The following is a 26,050-nucleotide window of genomic DNA, read 5'->3' on the forward strand; positions in this document are numbered from 1 at the left end:
GCTGGACAAGGAGGGACTTCACCTCGGGGCTTTCCTCAGCGAACAGAACCGCTCTTAGTGGGCAAGGAACTCCTAGCCTCCCTCACGCCCACACAATTCCGAAGCCAGGCTCCTTCCTGCTTCCGCGCCGTCCAGCCAGTGCGGAGTCCGGGACCAGGTCCGCCTCACATACACGCGCGTCCAGTGTCCACCACGGATCACGCAGGCTCCTGCCCTGCCCTGCCCACCCTCAGAGCTGCACGGCGGGCCTTGCAGTCAGACGCGGAGTCCATCATGGCCTCATGGCCTGGGTGTCTTTGGCGCTGGCGGGGTCTGGGGCGGCGGGAGGAACTCACGAGCTTGTGTCTGTGGAAAACGTCTCCTGACGCTTTCTCGAACTCCTCTTAGACGAGTGACTGGTGCTGCGCGCGCACGCGCACAGACAAACCGTGCTCCGCCCACTGCGCCCAAGTGTCTTCGGGTTCCCGACGGGACCCGGTGGGCTGCCGTCTATATGCCTGACTACGACGAGGTGACCGCCTTCCTGGGCGAGTGGGGGCCCTTCCAGCGCCTCATCTTCTTCCTGCTCAGCGCCAGCATCATCCCCAATGGCTTTACTGGGTTGTCAGCCGTGTTCCTGACGGCGATCCCGGAGCACCGTTGCCTGGTACCAGACACCGTGAATCTGAGCAGCGCGTGGCGCAACCACAGTATCCCGCTGGAGAAGAAGGACGGAAGACTGGTGCCCCAGAAATGCCGCCGCTACCGACTGGCCACCATCGCCAACTTCTCTGAACTGGGGCTGGAGCCGGAACGGGACGTGGACCTGGAGCAGCTGGAGCAAGAGAACTGCCTGGATGGTTGGGAGTACGACAAGGACGTCTTCCTGTCCACAATCGCAACACAGGTAGGTGGCAGCCCCCTGTCAGGGTCTGGTGACATCACGGGCGATGGTTATTGCCTTCGTCCGACGCACAGACTCGCTGGTGATGAACATCTTCCAAAAACATTTTATGAGATGACGCCTAGCCACAATACACCGCTCAGAGCACAAGTGTCAGACTGAGCATCCATTTGTAGGGTCGCATTGGCTTCTGGAAGGTACTGCCCCTAGGACATGCCCTGAGACCCTGAGTGCTGGGACTTTCTCAAGATAGTGATGTGATGCAGAGGGCTGGGATACATACTTGCTCCAGAGAAGAGGCCACAAGTTTAGCCTCTGTTCAGAAAGGAAATACTCTTTGCAGAACTTTTTAAAATTAAAGAAACATGTGTTCCAAACTCTCTACCACTTCTGTAATTACCAATCTTTTCCTCACCTATCCTCACTTCAAAATGAAGTCTTGCCATGCCCCATGGCAAACTGTTTCCATTTGTCCTCAATGGATTGTTACTTCTTGAGGACCCAAGTGTCTGCAGATCTATCTATCCAGAGTGACTTGTTGGTATGGAGTCTTTCCCACAGTATCCTGAGACAAGATCACTGGAGAGGTTAGGCAAGGCATATAACCTTCTCTGAAGAGCAATGGAAACCTAATTCCTCATCCCCTCACACTTTATTCTTGGGTGACTTGGATGCTTCTCAGTCACTCAGCTGAGGATGTAGCAGGCTGTTTAATAGTGGGTGTGTATGTGTTTTGGGGACTTGGGCACCAATTGTAATTTCCTGGGGGCTGTAACCACCCCTTCTCTCCCCATAATAGAAAAGTAATCCTCATTATATATGAGGTCAAGAGGTACTTCTTGGAGCTAGAGAGATAGCTCAGTGGGTAAGAGTGCTTGCTGCTTAGTCATGAAGAAAGACTGATTTTTGGATACAAGCCCCTGTACTAAAAAAGAAAGCAAAAGAGAAGAAAAGAAAGAAAGAAAGAAAGAAAGAAAGAAAGAAAGAAAGAAAGAAAGAAAGAAAGAAAGAAAGAAAGAAAGAAAGAAAGAAAGAAAGAAAGAAAGGAAGGAAGGAAGGAAGGAAGGAAGAAAGGAAGGAAGAAAGGAAAGGAAAGAAAGAAGAAAAATAAAAGTGGTTCTCTTGAGTTCAGTTTCTAGAACCCACATCAGGCAGCTTACAACCACCTGTAACTCCAGTCTCAGACAATCCAGCACCCTCTTCTGCTTACTACATATGACATGCACTCACATAGACAAATACCCATACACAAAAAAATTTAAATAATCTTTTGTAAAAACAGGGAAAGAAATGCCAGGCACAGCAACACAGTTTAGTGAGAGACCCTGTCTCAAAGGGATAAAGCTGAAGATCCACTATATTCCTCTAGTCTCCACATAGGCATCCGTGTCTGTACTCATATGCATAAACAAGCATCACACTGACACATGAATTAAATGATAAATATGGTTCTTCCTCTTTTAAACAACCTCAGCAAGTTTTTTTAAGATTTATTTTTATGTGTATGAGAGTTTTACATGCATGTATTTGAAGTACCACATGAATGTAGTACCTGTGGAAGTCAAAAGAGGGCATGGGATCCTCTGAAAGAAAGCTTAACAGTTTGAGGCATAAATAAGAATGTTTACAGTGAACAGTTTGAAAATACTTGACAGCTATATTAATATGCCCTCAAACCCAGAAAACCCGAGCTAAACCTACTGGAGAGACACATTTCTGACTAGAAAGAAGTGTAAACCCCTGGTCATAGCTCTTCTAAATTCTCAAAGTTTGGTTCTCCTCTTACAGCTCTCCAGCCATGAAGCTTGACTCTTGACCAATTATGCCCATCTGCTCACCAAATAGAAGCATTGATGTCTGGGCTTCAAGTACTTTAGTTATATAGCTAAGTAGCCAGATGAGTACAGGAATACTAGGTTCATGGGTAAGCTTATCGTATTAGTTAGGGTTTTATTGCTATAAAAGAGACACTATGACCAAGGAAACTCTTATAAAAGACAACAAATTGGGACTGACTTACAGTTTCAGAGGTCTATTATCTTCATGGCAGGAAACATGGCTGCAGGCAAATAGACAAGGAGGAGCTGAGAGTTTTACATCTTGATCCAAAGGCAGCCAGAAGGAGACTCTCTTTCACACTGGGTGGAGCATAGGACCTCAAAGTCCACCCCCACAGTGACACACTTCCTTCAACAAGGCTACACCTACTCCAACAAGGCCCCACCTCCTAATAGTGCCACTTCCCATGGGTCAAGCATATTCAAACCACCATATTCCACTCTGTGATGGCTATTGCTGGTTGTCAACTTAACTACATCTGGAATGAACTATAGTTCAGAAATGGGGTACATCTGTGATCCAGATCTTGAGACATCGTGGCCATGAAAGGCTTAGGCTTAGGCTAAGATAGTACATGCCTTTAATCCTAGGAGACAATGGCAAACAGATCTCTGAGTTCAAGGCCAGCCTGGGGCAGAGCAACTTCCAAATCCAGGCCTGGTAGTACATACCTTCAATCTGGGCCATACCTTCTACTGGAGGCCTACATAAGGACAAGGGACAAAGGAAGTGTTTGTTCTTCTGCTGCTTGCACTTACTTGCCAGCACATCTGTTGGAACTTACTTCTTCATGATTCCTGCTAATACAGATGACCAGCTGAAACACCCAGCCTCATGGGTCTGAGTAATTACTAGATTCTTGGACTTCCCATTCATTCTTGGATTTCCCATTCACAGCTGCCTATTGTTGGCTTCGTTGAACTACAACTATAAGTCCTCCAATAATTTCACTTAATATATAGAGACATTCCATACTGTAACTCTAGAGAACTCTAACCAATACAGAAGTTGGTACCTGGAATGGTTCTAGAGGAGCAGAAGTATAAGGTCAAATCTTTTTAAGTATCTGGAATTGTCTAAAAATTTGCCAACACCTTCTCATTCATCAGTACCTTCAACTACTGAAACCTCTCCAGACACACTGGGAGCTTGGAAAATATTGAAGGCCATGGTAGAAACTATATTTCAAAATTAAAGAAGTAAATGCCTTTCCTTATCTTGACCTATCAATTGTGACTGGCAATAGATTAGGGTAACATAATATATCAAAATTTCTACAGTGTGGGGGAAAATAAGGAAAATGATTTTGCTGGCTCACTGCTCTTAGCATGTCTGGATAAATTGATAATGGATAGGAGTGAGCTGCATGATAAAATTGACTGGCTCCAGATGCGGAAATACTATCTAAAGGTTTCGAAGGTGCCCATGAAGAGAATCTTCTTTCCAGCAGCCACAGAGGTCGAGTTGAAGAAAAATTAAACCGAAGTACTTATTATAAGGTTGGCTGAATTACAACCAAAATTCAAGTTTCACCATCAAACAGTGCAGCAGTTAAAGTAAGGCCATTAATTGGCAAATTAGAATCCTATAACTTGGGGTAGGGATGTGTGGGAAGACCCTATTAAAGCTGAGAACTTTAAATCCTCAGATTCTCCAGGGGAATCTCACCTCACCTGAGGAAGTAGTACCAGAAGCCCCACCCCTTGAAATACTGCCCTTTCACCTGAGGAAATTAATCCTTCATTGTTTGATAAGCCAGCAATGACTTTCACTGAAGAAAATGCCAGGCAAGACAATATTAATGTCCTTCAAGACCCATCAATACTTTCCATTAGACCGATAACCAGACTCAAGGCAAAGCAGGCCCCTAGAGGGAAGGTCAGAAAAGCTAGTCCATGAGGAAGTGTGCTACACTACTAAGGAGATTAATGATTTTGCTAATTCATTTAATCAGAAGTCTGGGGAATGTGTGTGTGAATAGATTTTAAGGGTGTGGGATAATGGTGGAAGAAACATAAAACTAGAGCAGGCTGAGTTTATTGGCATGGGCCCTCTGAGTGGAGGTTCTGGGTGTAATGTGGAAGCTCACAAGTTACAAAAAGGTGTCAGAAGTTTGTTTGAATGGTTGGCTGAAGTATGTCACAAAAGATGGTCTACTGAAAAAGGAGTTGGAGATGCCTGATATTCCTTGGCTTAGTGTTGATGAGGGGATGTTAAGGCTCAGGGAAATTGCAATGCTAGAGTGGATACACTGTGTAAAACCTAATCTTCAACAATGGAAAGGCCCAGATGACAAGCCCTTCATAAATCCTGTAAGACAGAAAATGGTGAGAGAAAAAGAGACGAGCATCACTGAGGTGAAATCTTCTAGGAAGGGTTTTCTGAGAGCACAAAAATGCTGTGTTCCAGAGATAGCTAAGCTTGTACCTCATGCTTCAGCTGGGCTTGGTAATATGTAAGAATCACACAGATGGTACTGTTTTAGAAGGCATGAAGGGTCATGGAGAGCAGTTGAGGCTTGGCACTGTGAGAGGCCAAAAAAAGTCATTGGTGCAGGTGCAGCTTCAGTTGCAGTTTACAGCCCAGGAATGAAGGGGTCATGCAAAGAAGTTGAGGCTTGGCATCATGAAGAGACTATGAGAGACTATTGGTGAAGCCTAGTTACAGCAGAAGACCCTAACATGTTGGAGATGCCAATACCATGGGATAACTACCAAGAACAGTAGTGGCAGTGGAGTGGAGTCAACCAGAGCCTAGAATGCTACAGAGGGCAGAGCTCGAGAAGTAGCCCTTTGGAGGAGCTCAGATCATGTGTGGATCCAAGATATTGGAACAAGAAGGTATAAAGTTTAAGTTGCCTTAAACTTAAAGTTAAGATGTTAGAGATGTCAGAGCCGTGGGATACCTGCTGAGAAAGGTGCTAAAGGAGTGGAGCCAGCCCAAGAGAAAGACATTTGTTGCAGTCAACAAAAATGAAAGGAGTTAGAGATATGAAGGCACTTTACTATAAGACATGGAGATGCAGAGTTTGGAGTTTGTCCAGCAGGTTTTTTGGTCTTGCTTTGATCCAGTATTCCTACTATGACATTTTGAAATGATAATGTATATCCTGTGGTGTTGGAAGTATATAATCTGCTTTTTAATTTTTGAGGGGATTACAGTTAAGTGATTAGATGAATCTCAGGAGAGACTTTGAACTTTTAATATTGCAGAGACAATAATAGACTATGGAATTTTTGAAGTTTATTTTGCATTGTGCTATGATAACAATTTGTATTTTCATCTGCTTAGCTGATAACAATTTGTATTTACCAAGAAAAAGATCATCATCTATCTTACATCTTATTTTTGAAGTCTTGTTCAGCGAAACTGGCTAATCATCTACTCTCTATTCTTAGAATTATTTACTGTTTATAACCCTGTCTTTTTATTGTACACAGCAAAACCTATGGTCATGTATATAGATCACACGATCCAGGAACTCAGACCCCATTCAGAAGGAAATGTCTTCTTTACTCATTTAACTGGTCCCAAGCCTACTTTTCTCTCTAGTACAATTACATGCTTGTAACATATAAAAAAAAAGCTCACTGTACTTTTTCTAACGTATATAGCCCTCACTGTTCTATGAGGGAGGAGGCACATTCTACTCTTAAGTCTAACTTTATTATATCTTTCTAGCAAAACAATTTAAACCATTTCCTTAAACTTTCTATCATCTGGGGCTGGAGAGATGGCTCAGTGATTAAGAGCACTCACTGCTATTCCAAAGGTCCTGAGTTCAATTCCCAGCAACCATAAGGTGGCTCACAACCATCTGTAGTGAGATCTGATGCCCTCTTCTGGAGTGTCTGAAGACAGGTACAGTCTACTTACATATAATAAATAAATAAATCCTTAAAAAAAAAGGAAAGGAAAGAAAGAAAAAGAAAAAGAAAACAACAAAGAAACCAGTCTTTAAAAAAAACTTTCTATAAACTATCTAACTTCCTGAAACTATTTAAATCAAATCAGGAATTCCACAAAATCATTCATTGATCTAAACAGCATTATCTCAGGAAAGTTCATCTTTATGTTGATCTGCAGGAAACTTGCCCAACAGAATGGCTATCACCCAGGAAGTAATCACGCCAGGCTATAGGCAGTAAGGGTCTCCCTGTGCCAGATATATGAGAAATATAGCAATGACAAACATAAGAAGGCACATGGTAGCAAGAAGCAATCCTGGGACAAAGCTTCTAGGGCTGTGCATCTCCAGAATTCACCCATTGCAGCTGTACAAAATGGTGGGACATCTCCAGGAAACTCACTTGCCCATTGCAGCTCCTCTTCCATGGCATCCACCAGACCTTGACTATTGATTGACATTCTGATCCTTCTTCCCAAGAGCTGGGATTTATAAGTTTGATTTTTTTTCAAGTCCTATTTTTAACGATGATTCTTAAATGCTTTAACCTTCCTTGAAACCCACCACCCACCAGAGGTAGTGGAAAAGAAAGGATATGGGGAAAGTAGACCTGTTTAGAAAGATTCTTTGGAGCAAATCCCATCTGTATTGTCTGGAAGTCAGCAGTTCGGTATAAGTTCAAAGCAGTGTTTCATTCTAAAGCTCATTATAAGTTCGAAGCAACAGTTTTACATGGCCTCGCTTTATTGTTGTGCATACCTATGGCCTCAACCTTGGACCTGACCTAAAATGAATATATTTTCTTGATTATTAATTTGTTCCAAATCTATTCTTCCTAGTGCAATTTACATGCTTGTAGTGCATGAAAACTCACTGTACTTTCATTCTGTCTTTACCTACTATTCTATGAGAAGGGACACATTGTTCTTGATCCTAACTTTATTATATCTTTCTGGCAAACAACTAAAACCATCTCCTTAAACTTTCTACCAATTATTATAACTTGCTAAAATTATTTGAATCAAATAAGGAATTCTATAAAATCATTAATACATCTAAATATCATTAATTCAATGAAAATTCATCTTCATGTTGATCTGCAGGAAATTTGCCCAATAGAGTGAGCTAATACCTAGGAATCATTAGGCTATGTAATATTGGCAGGAAAGGCATATCAACAGCAATAATCAATCCTGGTAGGAAGTCTCTGGGGTTCATGCCTCTGCAGAGCATACCCATTGCAGCCATGCAAAACAGTAGGCCATCTCCAGGAAGCTTACTTCCCACAGCATTCCATGCATGGCTTCTGCCAAGGTCTGTAACAATTCCTTCTGTACACAGTCTCTGACCAAGCAATATCTTTCTGGGAACCACTGAAGTCCCTGTTTGGACTGTCTGCTAGTCTTCCAGCTCCATATTGGGCCGAGACATCTAAATATCCAAGTGTCACCGTTTCCGCATGTACCCCACTCTTCCCTGCACAGATCACTTCCTGGTTGTGGTAACAGTAGTGAAACCACACTTTGAATGGTGGAAATGCAAGCAGAGAGCCTATTTCCTGCCCCAATCTGTTTTCTAGACAAAGAAATTAAGGCACTGTTTGGTGTGATGGGCAAGACCTTATATGAAGTTAGAAAACCAGGTAGCACTAAAGTAGCACTTAACACCCAGCTTCCAGACTCCCAGTCCATAGCTCCAAGGCGTACTGTGTTTAGTCCTATTGGAGTATGATATAAGATATTCCAGTTTAGAATGCCACAGGGACTTAGGGCCATTGCCTTGATGGGAGCCCAAGCAGAGCTGATGGAACGGGTCTAGACAGAATACTGTCAGCCTTTTGGCCTCTATCTTTTGCTGGATGCTTTACCTCTTAGACTCCCCACAAGAGTGCCTTGCCTCTTCCACAGCCCTTGGCATCCTTAGAAGCATGTAAAAAAAAAAGCATTGCTGACTAGAGATCAGTGTCTGGCTTGGTAGAGGACTGTTGCTTTCTCCTCTCCCTCTCCTTAAATTGAACCAAGACATGGGATCCTACTCTATGAAAGACAAAATGGAGAGGGAGAGGCCACCTGCTTTCTCTGTATTGCTACACAGGTGAGTCATTGCCTAGATCAGTGATCTCCTATAGTCAGAACATTTGGGGATGAAGGGTATGCCAATTTATTTTCCAAGAAGCCTTAAATTTCATAAAAGGAGTGAGTGATACATCCCTTTGCTCCTCCTACAGTGGGACCTGGTGTGTAAGGATGACTGGAAAGCCCCACTCACCACCTCCTTCTTTTACGTGGGTGTGCTCTTAGGCTCCTTCATTTCGGGACAGCTCTCAGACAGGTAAGGTGTCCAGTACTTAAAGGAGTGTATACCTGGACTTGACTTCAAATGATGATGTTCTCTTAGCCTAGGGACATGTGTTTCAGAAGTAGCAGTATCTACATCTAGCATAGATTTTTCCATGTCAAGAAAATGGGCCAACAACCTCCCACATTATTTCCTAATGCACACTGAACAGAGAAACCTGAATCAGTTGAGCCATGTGTACCCACAGTTCAATGACCAGTTACTTTGTCATGATTCACTTCTGCACTTGTCTGGGTCACTTTCCCTAGGAGATTATACCACTCTCCTATTCCCAAGGAAGAGAGATTGACATTACACGTGTGTGGATGCACTGTACTGTACATTAGGCAATTCCAGGGTGACCACTTCTGTATTTGCAGGAAGACCTGCTTACTCTCTGAGCAAGGTGAGAGAAGCAGAACTCTGGTGTCCTTTAGCAAAGTGGCCTGTGGTTATGGCATTTACTGTGTGAACAAAAGAGTGAATGTTATTTGTTACAAGCATAATATTGTACAATTTTAAAGCTTTTATCTAAGGTTCACTAATAGCTCAGAAAATCAAAACACCCTTGAAATTTAAATAGTGGGTGGGGGTGCACAACTCTAATGCCAGTACTCAGATGACTGAGACCAGAGGATTGAGAGTCCAAGGTCATCATCGTGTACTACTTAAGGAGAATCTGCCTCGGTAACCAAGGCAACGGTAAAAATAGAGATTGTCTATGAGGGTTTGTTGACTTTATTGTTATTTCTTCAAGGTCCATAGCTTTTGTGAAATTCTCAGAAGATTAATTATGCTAAGTCTTTTGTTGGAGCTTTGGGATCTATCACAGACAGCAGAAGTCAGCAGAGAGAACTTCAACAGATCCTTGGCTATGGTGACACTGATAGGATATTCCTAGACTCAGGAGAGCAGGGTTCTCAACTTGTGGGTCAAAACCCCTTTTACAGGAGTCCCATATCAGATATCCTGCATATCAGATATTTATAATCTAATTCTTAACAGTAACAAAATAGCATTTATGAAGTATCAATGAAAATAATTTAGTATGAGAAGGGTCCCAGCATTAGGAGGGTTGAGAACTACCGCAGTAGAGGGTGCTGCAGCATCCTTCTGGCCGACTAGGGGTACGTGGAGAAGTCCAGGCTGAGACAGAAAGTCATCTTGTCCGGGAAGCAAAGCTTGCTCTGTCTCATACTCTGGGGTTATATGATTGCATATTTACGTCTGTGGATCATTCTCATATCATTACTCAAAATTTGGGGGTTTTGTTTGGCGTTTTGTAAATTTGTTTTTGTTATTTTGTGTATGTACAGTTGGGGAGAGGTATGCATGCAAAAGTAGTCATTTGGAGGTTGAGAGAATACAGTGGAATCCTACTAGGGATATAAGTTCCAGAGATCCAACTGAATTCATGATGCTTACACAGCAAGTACTTTACCTGCTGGGCCGGCCATCTTGCTGGCTCTTGGTTTTCGTGGGTGCTTTTTTTTCCTCGATACGAGGTCTTTCCCTAGCTGACCTAGTACTTGCTCTGTAGGCCAGGCTGACATTAACCTTATGGCAGTCCTCCTAGATCACGTTCCTGATGCTAGAAGTACAAGGGTGTACCATCACTCTCAGCTAGTGAAAACTTGCATAACTGTGTATCTCGTTAGATTTATTTTTCAAAAGTCACGTAGTGATTAAAAACAAAAATACTGAACTGCCACCAAGGTGCACTGAAGATGGCAGTAGGATGCCAGGTCTAGTGGCACTCTGCTTTAGTACCAGCACTCAGGAAGCAGAGGCAGGTGGTTCTCTGAGTTTGAAAACAGCCTGGTATATATGGTGAGTTCTACAACAGCCAGAGCTACACAGCAAAACACTGTTTCAAAAAAAAACCCTAAAAATATTTTAAAAATAAAGATGTCAGTAGGCTGTGACCATAAGATTGCCAGCTCTGGCTGAGCCTGAGGTACCTCACTGTTGGGAAATGATACTTCTCTTAACCTAGTAACAAGCATTAATTGATTGCTTTTGTTTATTTAGGAAATATGTAGTATTTAATTATGTGTGAAGCTCTGTTGTAAGTACAGCACACCTTAAAAACCAACTAGGTAACCATATCCTCTGAACCAACACCTCTGACAAGAACTGTTATTTCCATTTGTAAGTGGGGCAAGTAAAACATGGTGGTTAATTTATGTGCCCAGGATATGTAGTTGGCAAGTGGCAGGTTATACTGAGGCCCAGGGTTCCTTGCTCCTCTGGTTTTCTGGACTACTGCTGAAGATCTCTGCTCACCTAGAAATTGCTCTGAGTAAAGAAACTTGCCACCAAGCTCAACCTGCTGAGTTCTGTCATAGGGACTCACATGGTAGGAGGAGAGGACCTATGTAGCATGTTGTCCTCTGACTGCCACATGCACTCCTCTAGTTCATATGCACCCCACCCTCCTACTCCCTAACCTCCTACCAAATGACTTTCGATTCCGTCATCATCACAGTTCGATCAAAATGGAGGTGGCCCGACAACTGCAAGTCAGACAGGAGAGCTTTGTTGCCTTAGAAGCCCGTCCAGTGTTTGTCCATCCAAGTTAGCGCCCACAAGTAACCACTTCCATGTCAGTGCCAATCATAATCGGGAGAGGGATAGGATAGTTCAAAGCAACAAACCCTAAAGCCTAACCCTGCCCCAAATCACAAACAGAAACTTAAAGTTCTGAATCCTGAACCTGGGGAAATAGCACAGTCAGTGAAGGGCTGCCCCACAACCATGAAGTTCTGTGCTCAGTCCCAGCACCCGTGTAATATCAGGGTGGCATGGCATGCCTTTGTAATCCCAGTGACTGAAGGGCAGCGACAGGAGCTCCCTGGAGCTCATTGGCAGCCATCCTGGCCTGTCTTAAAATGATGTGGACAGCTTCTGAATAATAACACTGAGATTGACCTCTGGTCTCCACATGCATATACACACTTGTGCACAGGAGAACACATACACATACATGCACTTACACATGCTCGCATACACACACACACACACACACACACACACACACCAAAGTAAGCTTCTAAGCTGAGATTCTTATTGTAAAGGATGTAAAAAAAATAGAAAGCTATGTCCCAGGAAGGGATGGCAGCATGCTTTGTGGTACTCAGGAAAACTGTACTACATCAGTCAGAACAGATGCCTAGAAACCAGAGAAAGCATAATTGTGGGTGCCTCAGAGAGTGCTGCCCAAAGAGAAATGTGTGAATCTGTGTAGACTTAGGAGAAGATCCACGGTGCAGACATGTGAATGTATTCTCCAGAACCATGACCAAAAGAAAATGAGCATGCTACTTTAGCGAAGGCAGCAGTCTACACCATAGGTACTGGTGCCAGTCTTCGGCTCCTCTGCTGCCTTTGTGCAGTTGCCCATATCTATCCCATAATATACATTTTAGCGTACTGGATCTTCTTTTTTGCAGTTGCTTTTGTTTTCACTTCATTTGTGATAGAAGTTTAATCCGGGTCCTTGTGTATGCTAAGCATGCAGTCTGCTGTTGAACTATACCCATTTGTTCCAATTATTTGGAACTATAAGTATTGTTTTCTAAAATTCATTATGCTATAGATGTCATATTTTCATAATTCCAAATTCCAGGCATATAGATTATATATAGGCTTTTTTATTTTGTACATTTCATGAATATTTAGTTCCATGAAAATACATTATCCCAACATCAATTTTGTATATAACTATTGTGCTGATGTGTTAAAACATCCTCAATAAATGAAGAGATACACTTTTTGTACATCTGTCCTTGTGAAAGATAACCATTTCTGCAGATCCTTGGGAGATAGATGGAGGGGTGGTGGTGGTGGTGGTGGTTGTTGGATTTCTATATTTTTTGTTGGGTTTTTTGATCCCCAAGAGTCAGAGTGGGAGTCAGAGAGACCACCCAGACGTGGACAGTACCAGCTGCTCTTGGTTCAGTGCCTACATAGATACTCGCAACCTAACCCCAGTTCTAGGGGATCTCATCCCCTCCTCTGGCCTCTGGGGATACCAAGCATGCATATAGTGCCCAGCTATATGTCCAGGCAAAATACCTGTACACGTAAAATAAAATGAAAATGAAAAAAAAATTTAACTCAAAAAAAAAGTTACATTGTTGGCTGGTGACCTTTTACCTTCTCAGCAGGTAACTGTGTTTGCTGCCAGACAGAATGAACTGATTTCAGTCCACAGGACTCAATTGGTTGATGGAAAGAACCAACTCCCATAAGTTATCCTCTAATCTCCACATGGATGCACCCCAATAAATAAAAATGAAAGAAAATATAAAATGAAAAAGTTAGAACTGTGAACTGGGGCATACCGCAATAGTAGAGCATGGGCCTAGAACTAGGGTTCCAGCCCGGATACCACAGAAGAAAGGCTCAGGTATGTCCATCATGGCTGCTTCAGCTGAGTGCAGTAATAAAAGAGTGTACACACTTATCAGGCATGTTTGCTAACACATTGCAGGTTAGGCCAATTTCTTTTTTTTAATTTGTTTATTTTATTTTTATAGGTAAGTACACTGTAGCTGTCTTCAGACACACTGGAAGAGGGCATCGGATGCCCATTACAGATGGTTATGAACCAGCATGTAGTTGCTGGGAAGTGAACTCAGGATGTCTAGAAGAACAGTTTCTGCTCTTAACCACTGAGCCATCTCTCCAGCTCAGCCCACTTCTTTATAAATGTTTTGCTCCTGAATGTTACCTACATGTGACTGTTTTATATTCATCAAAACATATGTGTGACTGTCTATTTTATTGTGTAGAGTATATGAAATATTCTGTCGTGTTATTTTTCAAACCCTCTTAAAAATGTAAATGTGGTTAATTTTTAATATGTGGGGGATTATACTGTTATAAAAGTCAAATTGTTACACAATTATACATTTAAGTTTTTAAGTGTACTTTTGTCTTTAAAAAACTATTATGAATATGTGGATTTACACGTAACAAATGTCTTTCCATCCCCTGCAGTCATTAGTATCATTGTGGCACTGCTTTTGAGGTAGCCTGAGTGTTCAGACTACACATTCATCCTGGAAAGTATGGAATTCAATGTCCACATGGAGACTGAGAGGGTTGGGACTACCTGTGCCAGTCCCTGTGTTGGAGACAGCCCCTCAGGGGAGCCAGTGGTTGCTGCCTCTCCCAGCTGCTTCTCTGTGACCCTCCTTTCCTCTTCAGGTTTGGTCGCAAGAATATATTGTTTTTGACAATGGGCATGCACACTGGATTCAGTTTCATACAAGTCTTCTCTGTGAACTTCGAGATGTTTACTCTGCTCTTTACCCTTGTCGGAATGGGACATATCTCCAACTACGTGGCAGCATTTGTCCTGGGTATGGACATCAGTTTGAAGTTTAGTTCTAGATCCTGTGTTTCATTTTACTGTAGACAAGTTGTGATGTCCCTCGTAGCTAGAATCCCCTACTAAATAAACCTACTTTACCAGATGGGAAGTTGAGCCTGACAATGGTTCGGCATCTGATATCCAGTTGTCTTGTGGCCTCTGACTTGTGGCCTCTTAGCCTTATTAGTACTTCAGTCATTAACTAGGATTCCCTTTTTAAAGGCTTGCATGGAAAGGCCTTAGGTGTCTGAGGAAAGAAGGAGGCACACCGAGGGGAGGTGATGGGCAAGCTCCCCAGGAAAGAGACGCTGCAGAGCACTGGTGGCCATCAGTGTCTGCCAAGGAGCTGAGCAGTCCAGTTCAGGTTTTGGTCAGAGTCTGCACTTCAAGGATGTGACTCAGACAAGCTACCTTGCTCCCACTGGAAAGCTTCTAGTCTCTCTGTTTAGAAGAACTTTGCACTAACCAATCAGATCACTGGGTTCCTTTGTCTGTATAATGGGAAGGATGATTATTTTCTTTTCACATTTATTAGAACATTTTTTCTACAACGGATAATAGTTAGCATGTGTGGCTTTAGTAGTGACTTTAATTCTTCCTTGTGTAAGGGTCTTAACATTCTTTAGCATATGTCTGAGGATGGCGAAGATGCTTTCATAAGAGAACTGTTACCCTGAGACCTCAGAGAAACAGCCCAGGAGCAAGTCAGAGCAGACTTAGTTCAGATGTAGCCCTTTGCAGAGACTCTGAACACAGGGCTACTTCTGGCTCCCTCCTTGTCTCTATGTTAAAAATGATATCACAGAAGATTCATAAGGAAATAACCCTAATTAATGGTTAACTTGACTCTTCCTTGTTTTGAACAGGAACAGAAATTCTTTCCAAGTCAGTTCGAATTATATTCGCCACCTTAGGAATTTGCATATTTTTTGCATTTGGCTTCATGGTGCTGCCTCTGTTTGCATACTTCCTCAGAGACTGGAGGAAGCTGCAGCTGGCAATAACTTTACCAGGAGTGCTGTGTGGGGCTCTCTGGTGGTGAGTGTGGCCCTGGCCCTTGGGTTGTTTGCTGTGTGGCTTCTCTGTCATATCCACTAGAGGGCAGCAGGAGGCTCCAAATCCCAAGTCAAGATCCCAGAAAAAAAAGGAGTGAACATTATTTATAAATCAGTTCATAAAATCTCTCCATACTCAGAAAAGCCAAAATAGTACAAACTCCCAAGACAAAAGCGGGCATTTCCTCTGCCCTGTTCTAGGTTGAACTAGGAATTTGCTGCAAGCAGATAGAGACCAGCCAAACCTCTGGGAAGTTCTCAGATCCCAGCAAGACCTGGGCTGTAGATGCTTGATGCTGAGGCCCCAGACTAGGAGGGTTGGGAAGTAAAGAGAGGGAGAGCTCCAAATTGAGCTTCCCTAAGTGGTTGTGCAGAGGGAGGCAAGCTCCAGCTGTGCTGCCACCAGAGGGAGACTGGGCAGGTAAAGCAAAAGCTATTCCAGGCCAAGAATGGATCCTGGCAGGAATTACTCCTTAGAACAGACTAGACTAAGGTGAGATCCTCATCCCTTGCACAGTGGAGAGTATCCTGGAGAAGAATGGAGCAGAAGAAACAATGTATCATGGTTCCTGATCATGAGAGAGGAGAGAGGGCTGCCTGGTCACAAGGATAAGGAAAATAACCACCAGTCTCCAGCCTTAGTAACAATGCTGTTTTGTGTAGAGAGACTGACAAGTCTAATGAGTAAGTCAGAGGTGGAGTGAGGAAGAAATGGAGGCTAAGTGGTCCCTGCAGGAGATCCCGTGCCTCTCAGGGACAGAGTAGAAGACAGCAGGATCTGGGTGGGCCTGACTCTCAGCAGAAGCCAGACATCAGGAGCCCATCTAGTACCTGTCTCCTTAAAGCCCAGAAGGGGGCACCACCAGTGCAGACATGCAGGCGCCAACCAGAGTGGGGGGTCCCCTTGGGATGTACAGGAGGATGCTTCAGGTTTCGCCCACTTCAGTGTTCAGCAGAGCTCATACCTCAGGTAGTTACTGGGCCATCTCTATTTCTGGCTCATGAGCACCGGACATTCCACACACCTGCCCCTCTGTCTGAAACCTCATTTCCCATGTGTAGTTGAGCCAGCCTCTGGAGAGCAAGAGAACAGGAGGCCTCACTAGACTGCACTGTGCTTCCAGGTTCATCCCCGAGTCCCCCCGATGGCTCGTCTCTCAAGGTCGAATTAAAGAGGCAGAGAGGATCATCCGCAAAGCCGCCAAGTTCAATAGAGTTGTTGCACCTTCCACTATCTTCGATCCAAGTGAGGTAAATACCGTGTGCAAGCTGCCGGGAGGTTCCACTGACTGTTTTAGGTCAGCAGTGTACAGCGCAGCTTCCCTAAGCTATGGCCACCCCTAAGGCAAGGGTTTTCAAAATGCAGAAGTTGGAATTGAGAGACAGTTCTGTGTGTAGTGCTTGCCAAAGAAGCATCAGGACCCGAGTTCAGATCCAACAAGACCAGACTAAAAAGCCAGGCATGGCTGAGTGTGCCTGGAATCCCAATACTGGGGAAGCCGAGAGAGGAGGGTCCCTGGGGCTTACTGGTCAGACAGACAGACGGCCAGTAAGAGACCCTGTCTCAAAGATAAGCTAGAAAAGTGATTGGTGGTGACATCCCATGTCAACCTGTAGCACACACACACACACACACACACACACACACACACACACACACACGGACACACACACACACGGACACACACACATTCATGTGGTGTATACTCATATTCATGCATGAACGTGAATACACACAAATCTCAGAGGATGAGAGGAATGGGTTCCAACTGCCCATGGTTTTTTTGCCATGCTTTATTTCCTATTCAAATAATCATATTTTTTTAAACCTTGCTTGCTTGCCTCCTTGCTTGCTTTTTTAACATAGATTTTTTTGCTATGTGACCCTGACTGGTCTGGAACTCTCTGCATAGGTTTACCTCCAACAGTGATCTGACTCTTCTGCCTTCTGAGAGCTGAAATTAAAGAGATTCGCTACCAAGTCTGGCTTAACCATCTGTTTTTAATAGTAAACACACTTCATGAGAAAGGGGCTTCCTGCAACTTTAGTGTATTTGAGAAGTCCTTGTTTCTTACACCTCAGAGACTGCCATCTGAAAATAGTCAGAACACTTTAGATTTACACTCAGCCGTGTTCTGTCTGACAGGCAAGTTCCTGCGTTATGCCGGGCACCAGCGGGCCACATGGCTCCAGCAGGGTGTTCTCCTCACGGCAGACTCCCTGGCCCGTAACTCCCGAGACATCTCCACCTGACTCACTAAGTTCCCTTGGCAGGTTGCTATCATGCCAGCCCCTTGCAATGCCAGCCCACCTCGCGGTTAGCTGTCACAATTCCCGGTAACCTGGTAAAATCAAAACTCTAGAAGCTACAAGCTGCTCACCTAGATTAGACAAATTGTCCCAATTTTATTCTCTCCCTATATGATAGTATAGCTACCTGTGACTACTTAGAGCCATGCATCATCCTGTTCATTCTCCGTTTTCCTCCTCTCCTCTCCTGTCTCGCTTCCTGTCTCCGAAACTCTTAGCTCTGCCTCCCTTTTCCTTGTGCAATCATAGGCGTCATGTTGTATTAATAATCAAATTAGTTAGACAGGGAAAATTCTGCTACACATCCAGCTCCATGCAGGCTCTTTCTCACGGCCACCTCTTACCCGTTCTCACAGACCATGAGGAATTTCTTGCAGTGTAGGCAACAAGCATGTGTGAGATGCGCTGGGCTTATGAGGACTTGGGGCTTGGTTATAGGAAGCCAAGATGCTGGTAGGCACCAAGAGTTCTTAAATGGTGGCCCAGGAGCAGCTGTGTCTCAGCATGTTCTAGAAGAGCTCTGAAGCACAGAAGTGAGGCCTGGAATGTGGCTGAGGGCATTTTAATTGGGGTGGCTTTGGTGGCATTTAAGTTAAGGGAAAGATGTGTGTGAACCCATAAGCCTCATTGGCATGACCGAGGAAATGAGGCTGTTTCAGAGAATTTGAGTCCCAAGTTGACCATTTGCTGAACTGCTGAGCTAAGGTAACTAAGAAAGCAACAACAGTGTGTTTAGACATGACAGACCTGGCAGTGATGAATCTCACAGGAAGTTACTGTAGGTGAAGGGTGGGTCAGTTTTCCTGTTTTCAGTTGGATTTTTTTTTTTCTGGAAGAAAACCAGTAACTAACTATATGGTATGAGGACCCCAAACATTCATTCCATTTAAATGTCAGCTCAGTAAAATACACAGCCTTTATTTTTCTCTGACTGAAAGCAGGGAATCAGCCTGCCACAAGAATTCCCTAAAGCCTCCCTGGGAGGTGGCCAGTGAGGATGGGCACGGTAAGGCAGTGAGGTGGCTGTCTGCTTCTCCTCTGCTATTGCGGTGCACCTCTCTTTATTCCTCATTGCCTTTCATTCCAGTTTGCTGTTGACTAAGCCTGCAGGGGCCTTGGACATCCATTGAGTCATTGTACTTCTGTCTTCTTAAGGAAGAACCTTAGAATGCTCCCTAACTCTTGAGAAGTAGATAGCGAAAATGATGGGTGCTAGGTGTGTGTCTGTATGTGAGGCACGCCTTCAACTTGTTCTCCGTCCTAGACCACTAGGTTACAAGATGAAAGTTCCAAGAAGCCTCAGTCGCACCACATTTACGATCTGGTCCAAACACGGAATATCAGGATCCTCACCATCATGTCCATAATCCTGTGGTACGTAAGTGAGACCTGCCTGAACCTTACCCACTCTCAGGACTCTTGTCTACAGACATGCTTCAGACCAAAGCTGGAGTCACTGTCATCACATGATACAAGGATTCCTCCTTGTGATGGATGGCGGGACAGTAGATTATCTGTGGTAAATAGCCAGGAAGAAGCTGACAGCAATTCTACTGTGTTCATGGAGACAGAGGGAGCTCCCCTTACACTGGGTCCACATTGTCTGTCATGCACACACACCCTACACAGCCCCCCCACCCCCCGGCCCCATGATGACACACTCTCTGGCTGGGACAGTTGGGGCTTTGAAGAAGGGTCTTAGTGAAGACACTGTATGCTATATGTACCTGAGGCTGCTGAGAGCTTTCTGGAAACACAAAAGCAAGACGGGGCCCTCTGGGATGTTCATAGACCAGTGGTTCTCAACCTTCCTAATGCTGTGAATCTTTAATACTGTTCCTCATGGTGTAGTAAACCCCATCCATAAAACTGCTCTCATTAGGCTGGGCAGTGGTGGTACATGCCTGTAATCCCAGCACTCTGGGAGGCAGAGGCAGGTAGATTTCTGAGTTCGAGGCCAGCCTGGTCTACAGAGTGAGTTCCAGGACAGCCAGGGCTATACAGAGAAACCCTGTCTTGTAAAAACCAAATCCAAAAAAACCAAAAAAAAAAAAAAAAACCTAAAACCTAAAACCTGCTCTTGTTGCTACTTCATAACTGTAATTTTGCTACTGCTATGAATTGTGTATATCTTTTTGAAGATAGAGGTTTGCCAAAGGGACTGGGAAACTGGGTTTTTGTAAACCCCAGTGTTCAGTATTAAGATTCTAATGTTGCAGTGCACACTTTCTCTAGTGATTAGGTCATTGTGAATTATATGAAGCATTTTTCTGAGACACATTCTTTATGGGATGTTCTGAGGTATAAATCAGGAAATGATTTACACAAGGAAACAAATTTTGTGCTATGAAGTAAGGCACAGGGTGGACTCTACTGCCCTCCCATTCCCTGCATCAAGAGCAGTTCAGAACTTCTCAGGATGAAAGTTTGTCAAGGTGTGTGGGTCTAGAGAGATGGATGTTGCTTCTGTACCCTGTTGCAGGCTGACCATATCAGTGGGCTATTTTGGACTTTCTCTTGACACTCCTAACTTGAATGGGAACATCTATGTGAACTGCTTCCTGTTGGCGGCTGTTGAAGTCCCAGCCTACGTGTTGGCCTGGCTGTTGCTGCAGCACGTGACCCGGCGTTATTCCATGGCCGGTTCCCTCTTCCTGGGTGGCAGTGTGCTTCTCATAGTTCAACTGGTGCCTTCAGGTACGGACCACAGTCATCTACAATTGTGAGTCTTCTCTGTTTCCCTGTCTTAAACCAGGCTATTAATGACGTGTATATAGTCAAGACCACTACATGTGTGCTGCATATTTACAATGCTCACTTAAAAACCAAGAGATGGTATCACAAAACCAGAGTGTTCTTCATGGCCTGGGCTTTGTTCAGTGGGAAGAAAGCATTAGGCTGTTGGTGGTTACTTAAGCCCTAGCCTAGGCCCAAGTTAATATATTCATATATATTTTCCTCTCTAGAATAAAGAGAAAAAAGAGTCATCCTACTAGTTCTGTCTTATTACTTATTCAAGGAATATCTGGAGTGGGTATGCATGGAGTGTGTTTCTAGTGGAGAAGACAAGTCAGATGCTGGTACTTTGCAGATGTTATTACCATCTGTGAACAGAAATAAAGGGAATTCAGCTCATCTAAAGAGCAGTCATGGGTAGCACCCTGAATAAGAGGCATTCAATAAAATTTACATGAGATAACAGAACACCTTGGGAAAGTCAGGGAGAACATTTCAGAAGATTTGAGAGGGAAGACAGAGTGAGGAATGGTAAGTCACCCCTGTGATCCCAGCACAAGAAGAAGCTGCGGGAGAATCAGTTCAAGGTCATCCTTGGCCAATCTGACATCAGCCTGGGCTGCATTATTGCTCTGATATTGTTCTCATGGGAATGACCCCAGCATGATTCAGGATTTAAAAAACAAAACAAGACAAAAACAATAAAAGGAAAGAAAAGAAAGGTCTCAGAGCCTGTAGACAGTACTTTGCTAGTAAAACTGCCTTGTTACCCCACTAGAAGGCAGGAGTTCTCTCTGCTTCATTTGTCCATTATTTGCCAGAATCATTCATGCCCCTATGGTTTGGGAGCCTCTGGGCATTCCTTTGGGGACTGGGATACTGAAACTCCCAACCCTACACGGGAATATGCCATTATATGACAGAAGGAATCTGGGAGTGGTTGAAGTGACTCTCACCTGAGCTCACAGTGATCTGTGGGATACTTAGTCAGTAAAGTCAACTGGAGGGTCATCCCCAAGTTCAGATGGTTTATAGTTTTGGTTTTTTCAATGATTTTATTATGCTTATTTATTTGGAGAAGGGAGAGATGTGTCCAGCACACATGTAGAGGTCAGAGGACAACTCGTGGGAAGTGTTGGTTCCCTCCTTCCAGTGTGTGGATCCTGGGGATCAAACTTACGTTTCCAGGCTTGGCTGAAAGCTCTGATGCCCAGTGAGCTACGTCAAAAGCCCAGCTCTGTGAACTTCTTGAGTAGACTGCAAGCATGACCCGAGTTAGAACCGAACTCCCCATTCACACACAGGTCCTTAGGTGATTCCATGGCGCCCTCAGTATGAGGGTGAGCTGAAGCAGGGCAGCCATAGCACAGGATGACTTCTGGAAGGAAGCTGGGCTGAGCGACAGGGCGCTTGCTGTCTGGGCCTCTGGGTTGAGGAACATGTACCCGTACATACATAAGTGCCTGTTCCTTTACTAATCTTTAGCAATCTTAGCCATGATGCTTTCTTCCAATGGAAAGTTATAGAAACTGACCAACTATCTCCACCCCAAATTAGAGAGAAAAGGGAAGAGAACTCTTCAGGGAACCCTTAACACTGACTCTCTTGACTGTACTAATTCTGTCTCTCCAGACTTACATTACGTATCTACTGTCCTGTTGATGGTGGGCAAGTTTGGAATCACCTCTGCCTATTCCATGGTCTATGTGTACACAGCTGAGCTCTACCCCACTGTGGTCAGAAACATGGGTGTGGGGGTCAGCTCCACAGCATCCCGCCTTGGCAGCATCCTGTCTCCCTACTTTGTTTACCTTGGTAAGTACCATGGTGCACTGGAGCAATGAGACAGAGGCTCTTAAGTAGCCTTCCTGTGAGCTGGAGGACAAGCACCTGTGGTTAGCAGGATGCTTCAGTTACTGGATCCCTGACTGGAGAAGGTTCCTTTCCAAGTGTAGTGTAGAGAGGACACTCATTTGCAAATGTCAAGGAACTCATAGAGCAGCTAGATGGGAATGAGGAAGTCTGGGAGCTTCTATTTGAGTCTCTCCAGACCCTCCATCACAAAGTACAATGTCTTCATCTGAAGAAATGCTTTAGAGAGGCAGTGCACTTTACTGGAGGAATTTTTCTTAGAGTTAGGAACACGAAGAGAATCCTTTCCATTCAAGAGGTCTGACAGACAGTTGCCATAACTTAAACACTTCATTCATTTAATGTATCTGTGGAGTCAGAGAACAATTTAGGGAGTCAGTTCTTTCCTTCTACCATGTGGATCCTGGGGATGGAACTCCAGTCTCCAAGCTTAGCAGCAGGTATTTTAACCAGCTGAGCTGTCTCCCTGGCCCTCAGTGTACTTGTCAAGACAGTAGCTCACTAAGTTGTATGAGCTGGGCTTGAACTTTTGCTCCTCTTGTCTCAGCCTGCTGACTAGGTGGCATAGAGGCCTGCATGGCACACTTGACAGGATGTTTTATGCCCTGTAAAGATCTGCCTTTTGACATTTTATGCAGCAGGACAGCAGTTTCAGTGGTTCAGAGAAGTACTCCCTCCTGGCAGCTCCTCCTCCTCTGCATATCTCTAGCTCAGGAGAGGACTTGCCAGTGTCCAGAGAGAGCAAGTACTTTGCAAGCATGCTACATGGCTCTAACTGGGTGGTACCTAGTCTAGCCAGAGTGTAAATCAGACTGTGACACATCCGCAGAGGTGGAGAGTTGTTCCTGTCCTGGGCAAGCACCTTGTGTTGCTTGGAAACCCTGCAGCTGTCCTGTCTCTGTCCCATGTACCTTTCCCTTGTCCGGTGTAAACACTGCTGGATGTCTGGGCACATGTGTTCCAGGTCTGGGTTCTGACTCTGTAGATGCCAGTCTTCATGCTGGCAGCCCAGGCTTTGGGAACCACTGGAACCCACAGGACAATAAACATTATATAGAGTCCTGAGAGAATAAAGGGCCCAACTGAGACCTAGTCTCACTGTAACCTGGGTCCTCTTCTTGACCATAGGTGCCTATGACCGCCGCCTGCCTTATATCCTCATGGGAAGTCTGACCATCCTGACAGCTATCATCACTTTGTTCTTCCCAGAGAGCTCTGGAGTTTCTCTCCCAGACACCATTGACGAGATGCAAAAGGTCAAAAGGTAAGAGACCTCCCTCCCCACACTGTAGGTATATGGAGTCAGATCCTGGCCAGGTCTCAAGGCCACAAGCCTTTGAAGCAGCGCTCTCTGCATACTGTGTCTCACAAATCCCTGGATTCCCTTAACTGTGGTGCTATCGAGGGCAATGATCTGAACGCATAGGACCATGCACACACCCATGAAAGCAGCAGTTCTGATCCTCCACCCTCCTACCCCTCACCCCCAACCCCTGAATCTGGCTTGCTTGGGTTTTTTTTAACTGATAATTTGTTTTTCTTGTTTTAATAGAATTAAAGGAGTGCAATCCCTAGCCAAGAAAGGGTCCTCACGAGTGTCTAAAGGAACCGTGCCCAAAACCTAAAGACTTAACACCTGGTCCAGAAGCTGAAAAAACTGAACTGAAAACTTGCATATTGTCAGAAATGCTGTCATTGACGGGTGCTTTCTGTTGTGTTGGCCTTGTGTCTAACAAGCATTTGTTCTACAGAGTAACCTTCTTCCAGCCACCAAGGCTAACTACACTACAGCTTGCACATCCATCACAGTGGTGGACTTGAGCCTTCCAAAGAAATAAATGAGTCTCTTGAACAAGTGGGACTTGGAAGACCGTGGGAAACATCTGCTAGACATGCTTTGTTATTTTAGAATACCTGATAAGGTCACAGAGAGAACAGCTGGTCTGTTTTTCCCTCCTTTCCCTAACAGAAGACCTTACAGGAAAAGGAATAAATGTGGCTCAGGGGCAGTGTGTTTGTCTAGGTTACACAGGGCCCTGGGTTTGATCAAGTGCACCAAAAAGAAACAAAAAAAAATCTTTTCAAAAAATAAATAATTCCATAGATAGTTTGATTTCTTGTCTTTTCTTGGTTAAACAGTTTTTTGGTTGTTGTTTGGTTTTTTTTGGGGGGGGGTGTTTCTTGGTTTTTTTTTTTTTGTTTTTTTTTTGTTTTTTTTTGTTTTTTTTTTTTTTTGTTTTTTTTTTTTGAGACAGGATTTGTCTGTATAGCACTGGCTGTCCTGGAACTCACTCTGAAGACCAGGCTGGCCTCAAACACAGAAATTTGCCGCCTCTGCTCCGCAAGCACTGGGATGGTCTACAGAGTGAGTTCCAGGACAGCCAGGGCTACACAGAGAAACCCTGTCTCAAAAATACAAAAAAAAAAAGTTTTAACTGCAATGCTCTTAACTCATGACATAACACAAGATCGAGGGAGCCCTAAAGGAAACTAAGGCAGAAGCTGGTACATAAAGCAGACAGTGTGTGGACTGTAACTGCTCAGTCACACAGCCAGCTGTACTGTGTGTGTGTGTGGTCAGGGTCTTGGGCTTGTCCAGGCCCTGTGAGAAATCTACTGTTGAGGCCAAGGCTTGTCTTCCACTGCTGTGTAAATCAGAATTCTGGCCGCCAGCTACGTATCTGTGTCTTGAAGGAAATGTGTGGCTAACAGAGTGTCCCTTCCTTCTCTCAGTATTGTCATGGGGGTTTTGTTTGTCATCTGCTGTTGTGTCTCAAGCTATTTGTCCCTTAGCAGAAACTTGGGAATTGCGTGTGTTTCTCAGCCCCGGGTCACCCTGGCTGATATGCATACATACAAGGCATTCTCAGTCTCAGCCACTAGAGCTGCTCTAAATCCCCAAAATAATAACACTGCTTCTTCCTTTTATGATGTGTAATCATGAGGAAAACTACAAGAAAGAAATGTAAATTGTGTTCACAGTCTCTCAGAGTTGCTGGCTGCAGTCATGTCACATTGGTTGGTATTTTGTGTTCAGTGAGATTGTCTTCTGATTATGTTGCTAGATTCAGTTTTAATATGGGGGAGAGGTTCTGTTTGTGATTTTTCACAAGAAGAAGACAGAGCCCAATGGCTGCCGGAAAGATTGGTTCATCAAGTGGACATAGATCCTGAGTTTTCTAGTAAGTATGACTACAATTATGAAGAGGGCTAAAAATCTTTATCAGCCAGCTTACCTGAGAAGTAAGCCTGTTGATTCTCAAAGTCACCTTCTCCACACATTGTATCTGATCATTATTCATTTACAACTGAATGAGTACTTGGGACATCTTCCCCCCCACTTCCCCCCCCCCCCAGACAACCTTAATCCCATTGCTATCAACTTTTTGACTTTGTATTTTAAGCAGGCTGGTCCTTTTCACACAGGATCACCTTCAGCAAAGCTCAGTGACTCACCATGACAGTTATTCATTGCTATGAAGATATGCATTGGTTGCATATTTATAGGCTCTTTGTGACTTTGGTCTGAATGGGGAAAGGTGTGCTATGAAAGCCTGCATCCAGAGACAGGCAACTGAGGACCTTCAATTCTCATCGACCTAAGACAGGGGCATGTGCCTAGAGGCCATGTTTGTTCATAATAAACACTAAAAGGCCGTGTTTGTACAAATAAACACAAAGAAGCTGCACATGTCTCCCCAGACGGGTAAGAGAACATATAACCTCTGAC

The 26,050-nt window shown here is 44.2% G+C and overlaps 1 protein-coding gene across 2 annotated transcripts; it reads left to right on the forward strand.

The window, feature by feature from the left end:
- Positions 1 to 12: 12 nt before the first annotated feature.
- Positions 13 to 24,427, forward strand: LOC127695262 (solute carrier family 22 member 21). 2 transcript variants are annotated; one of them, XM_052197291.1, is made up of 10 exons: positions 13 to 886; positions 8,857 to 8,960; positions 14,181 to 14,335; positions 15,213 to 15,384; positions 16,526 to 16,652; positions 18,977 to 19,086; positions 20,195 to 20,409; positions 22,081 to 22,263; positions 23,449 to 23,584; positions 23,873 to 24,427. In XM_052197291.1, exons 1-10 carry the CDS (start codon positions 494 to 496, stop codon positions 23,943 to 23,945), a joined length of 1,668 nt encoding a protein of 555 aa, XP_052053251.1. In that variant the 5' UTR covers positions 13 to 493; the 3' UTR covers positions 23,946 to 24,427. The 2 variants fall into 2 exon arrangements, with proteins under 2 accessions (XP_052053251.1, XP_052053252.1); XM_052197292.1 differs by lacking the exon at positions 8,857 to 8,960 and having other exon boundaries at positions 758 to 886.
- The last annotated feature ends 1,623 nt before the right edge of the window (positions 24,428 to 26,050 follow it).

This window comes from Apodemus sylvaticus, chromosome 10, assembly GCF_947179515.1.
Source record: "Apodemus sylvaticus chromosome 10, mApoSyl1.1, whole genome shotgun sequence".
Taxonomy (NCBI): domain Eukaryota; kingdom Metazoa; phylum Chordata; class Mammalia; order Rodentia; family Muridae; genus Apodemus; species Apodemus sylvaticus.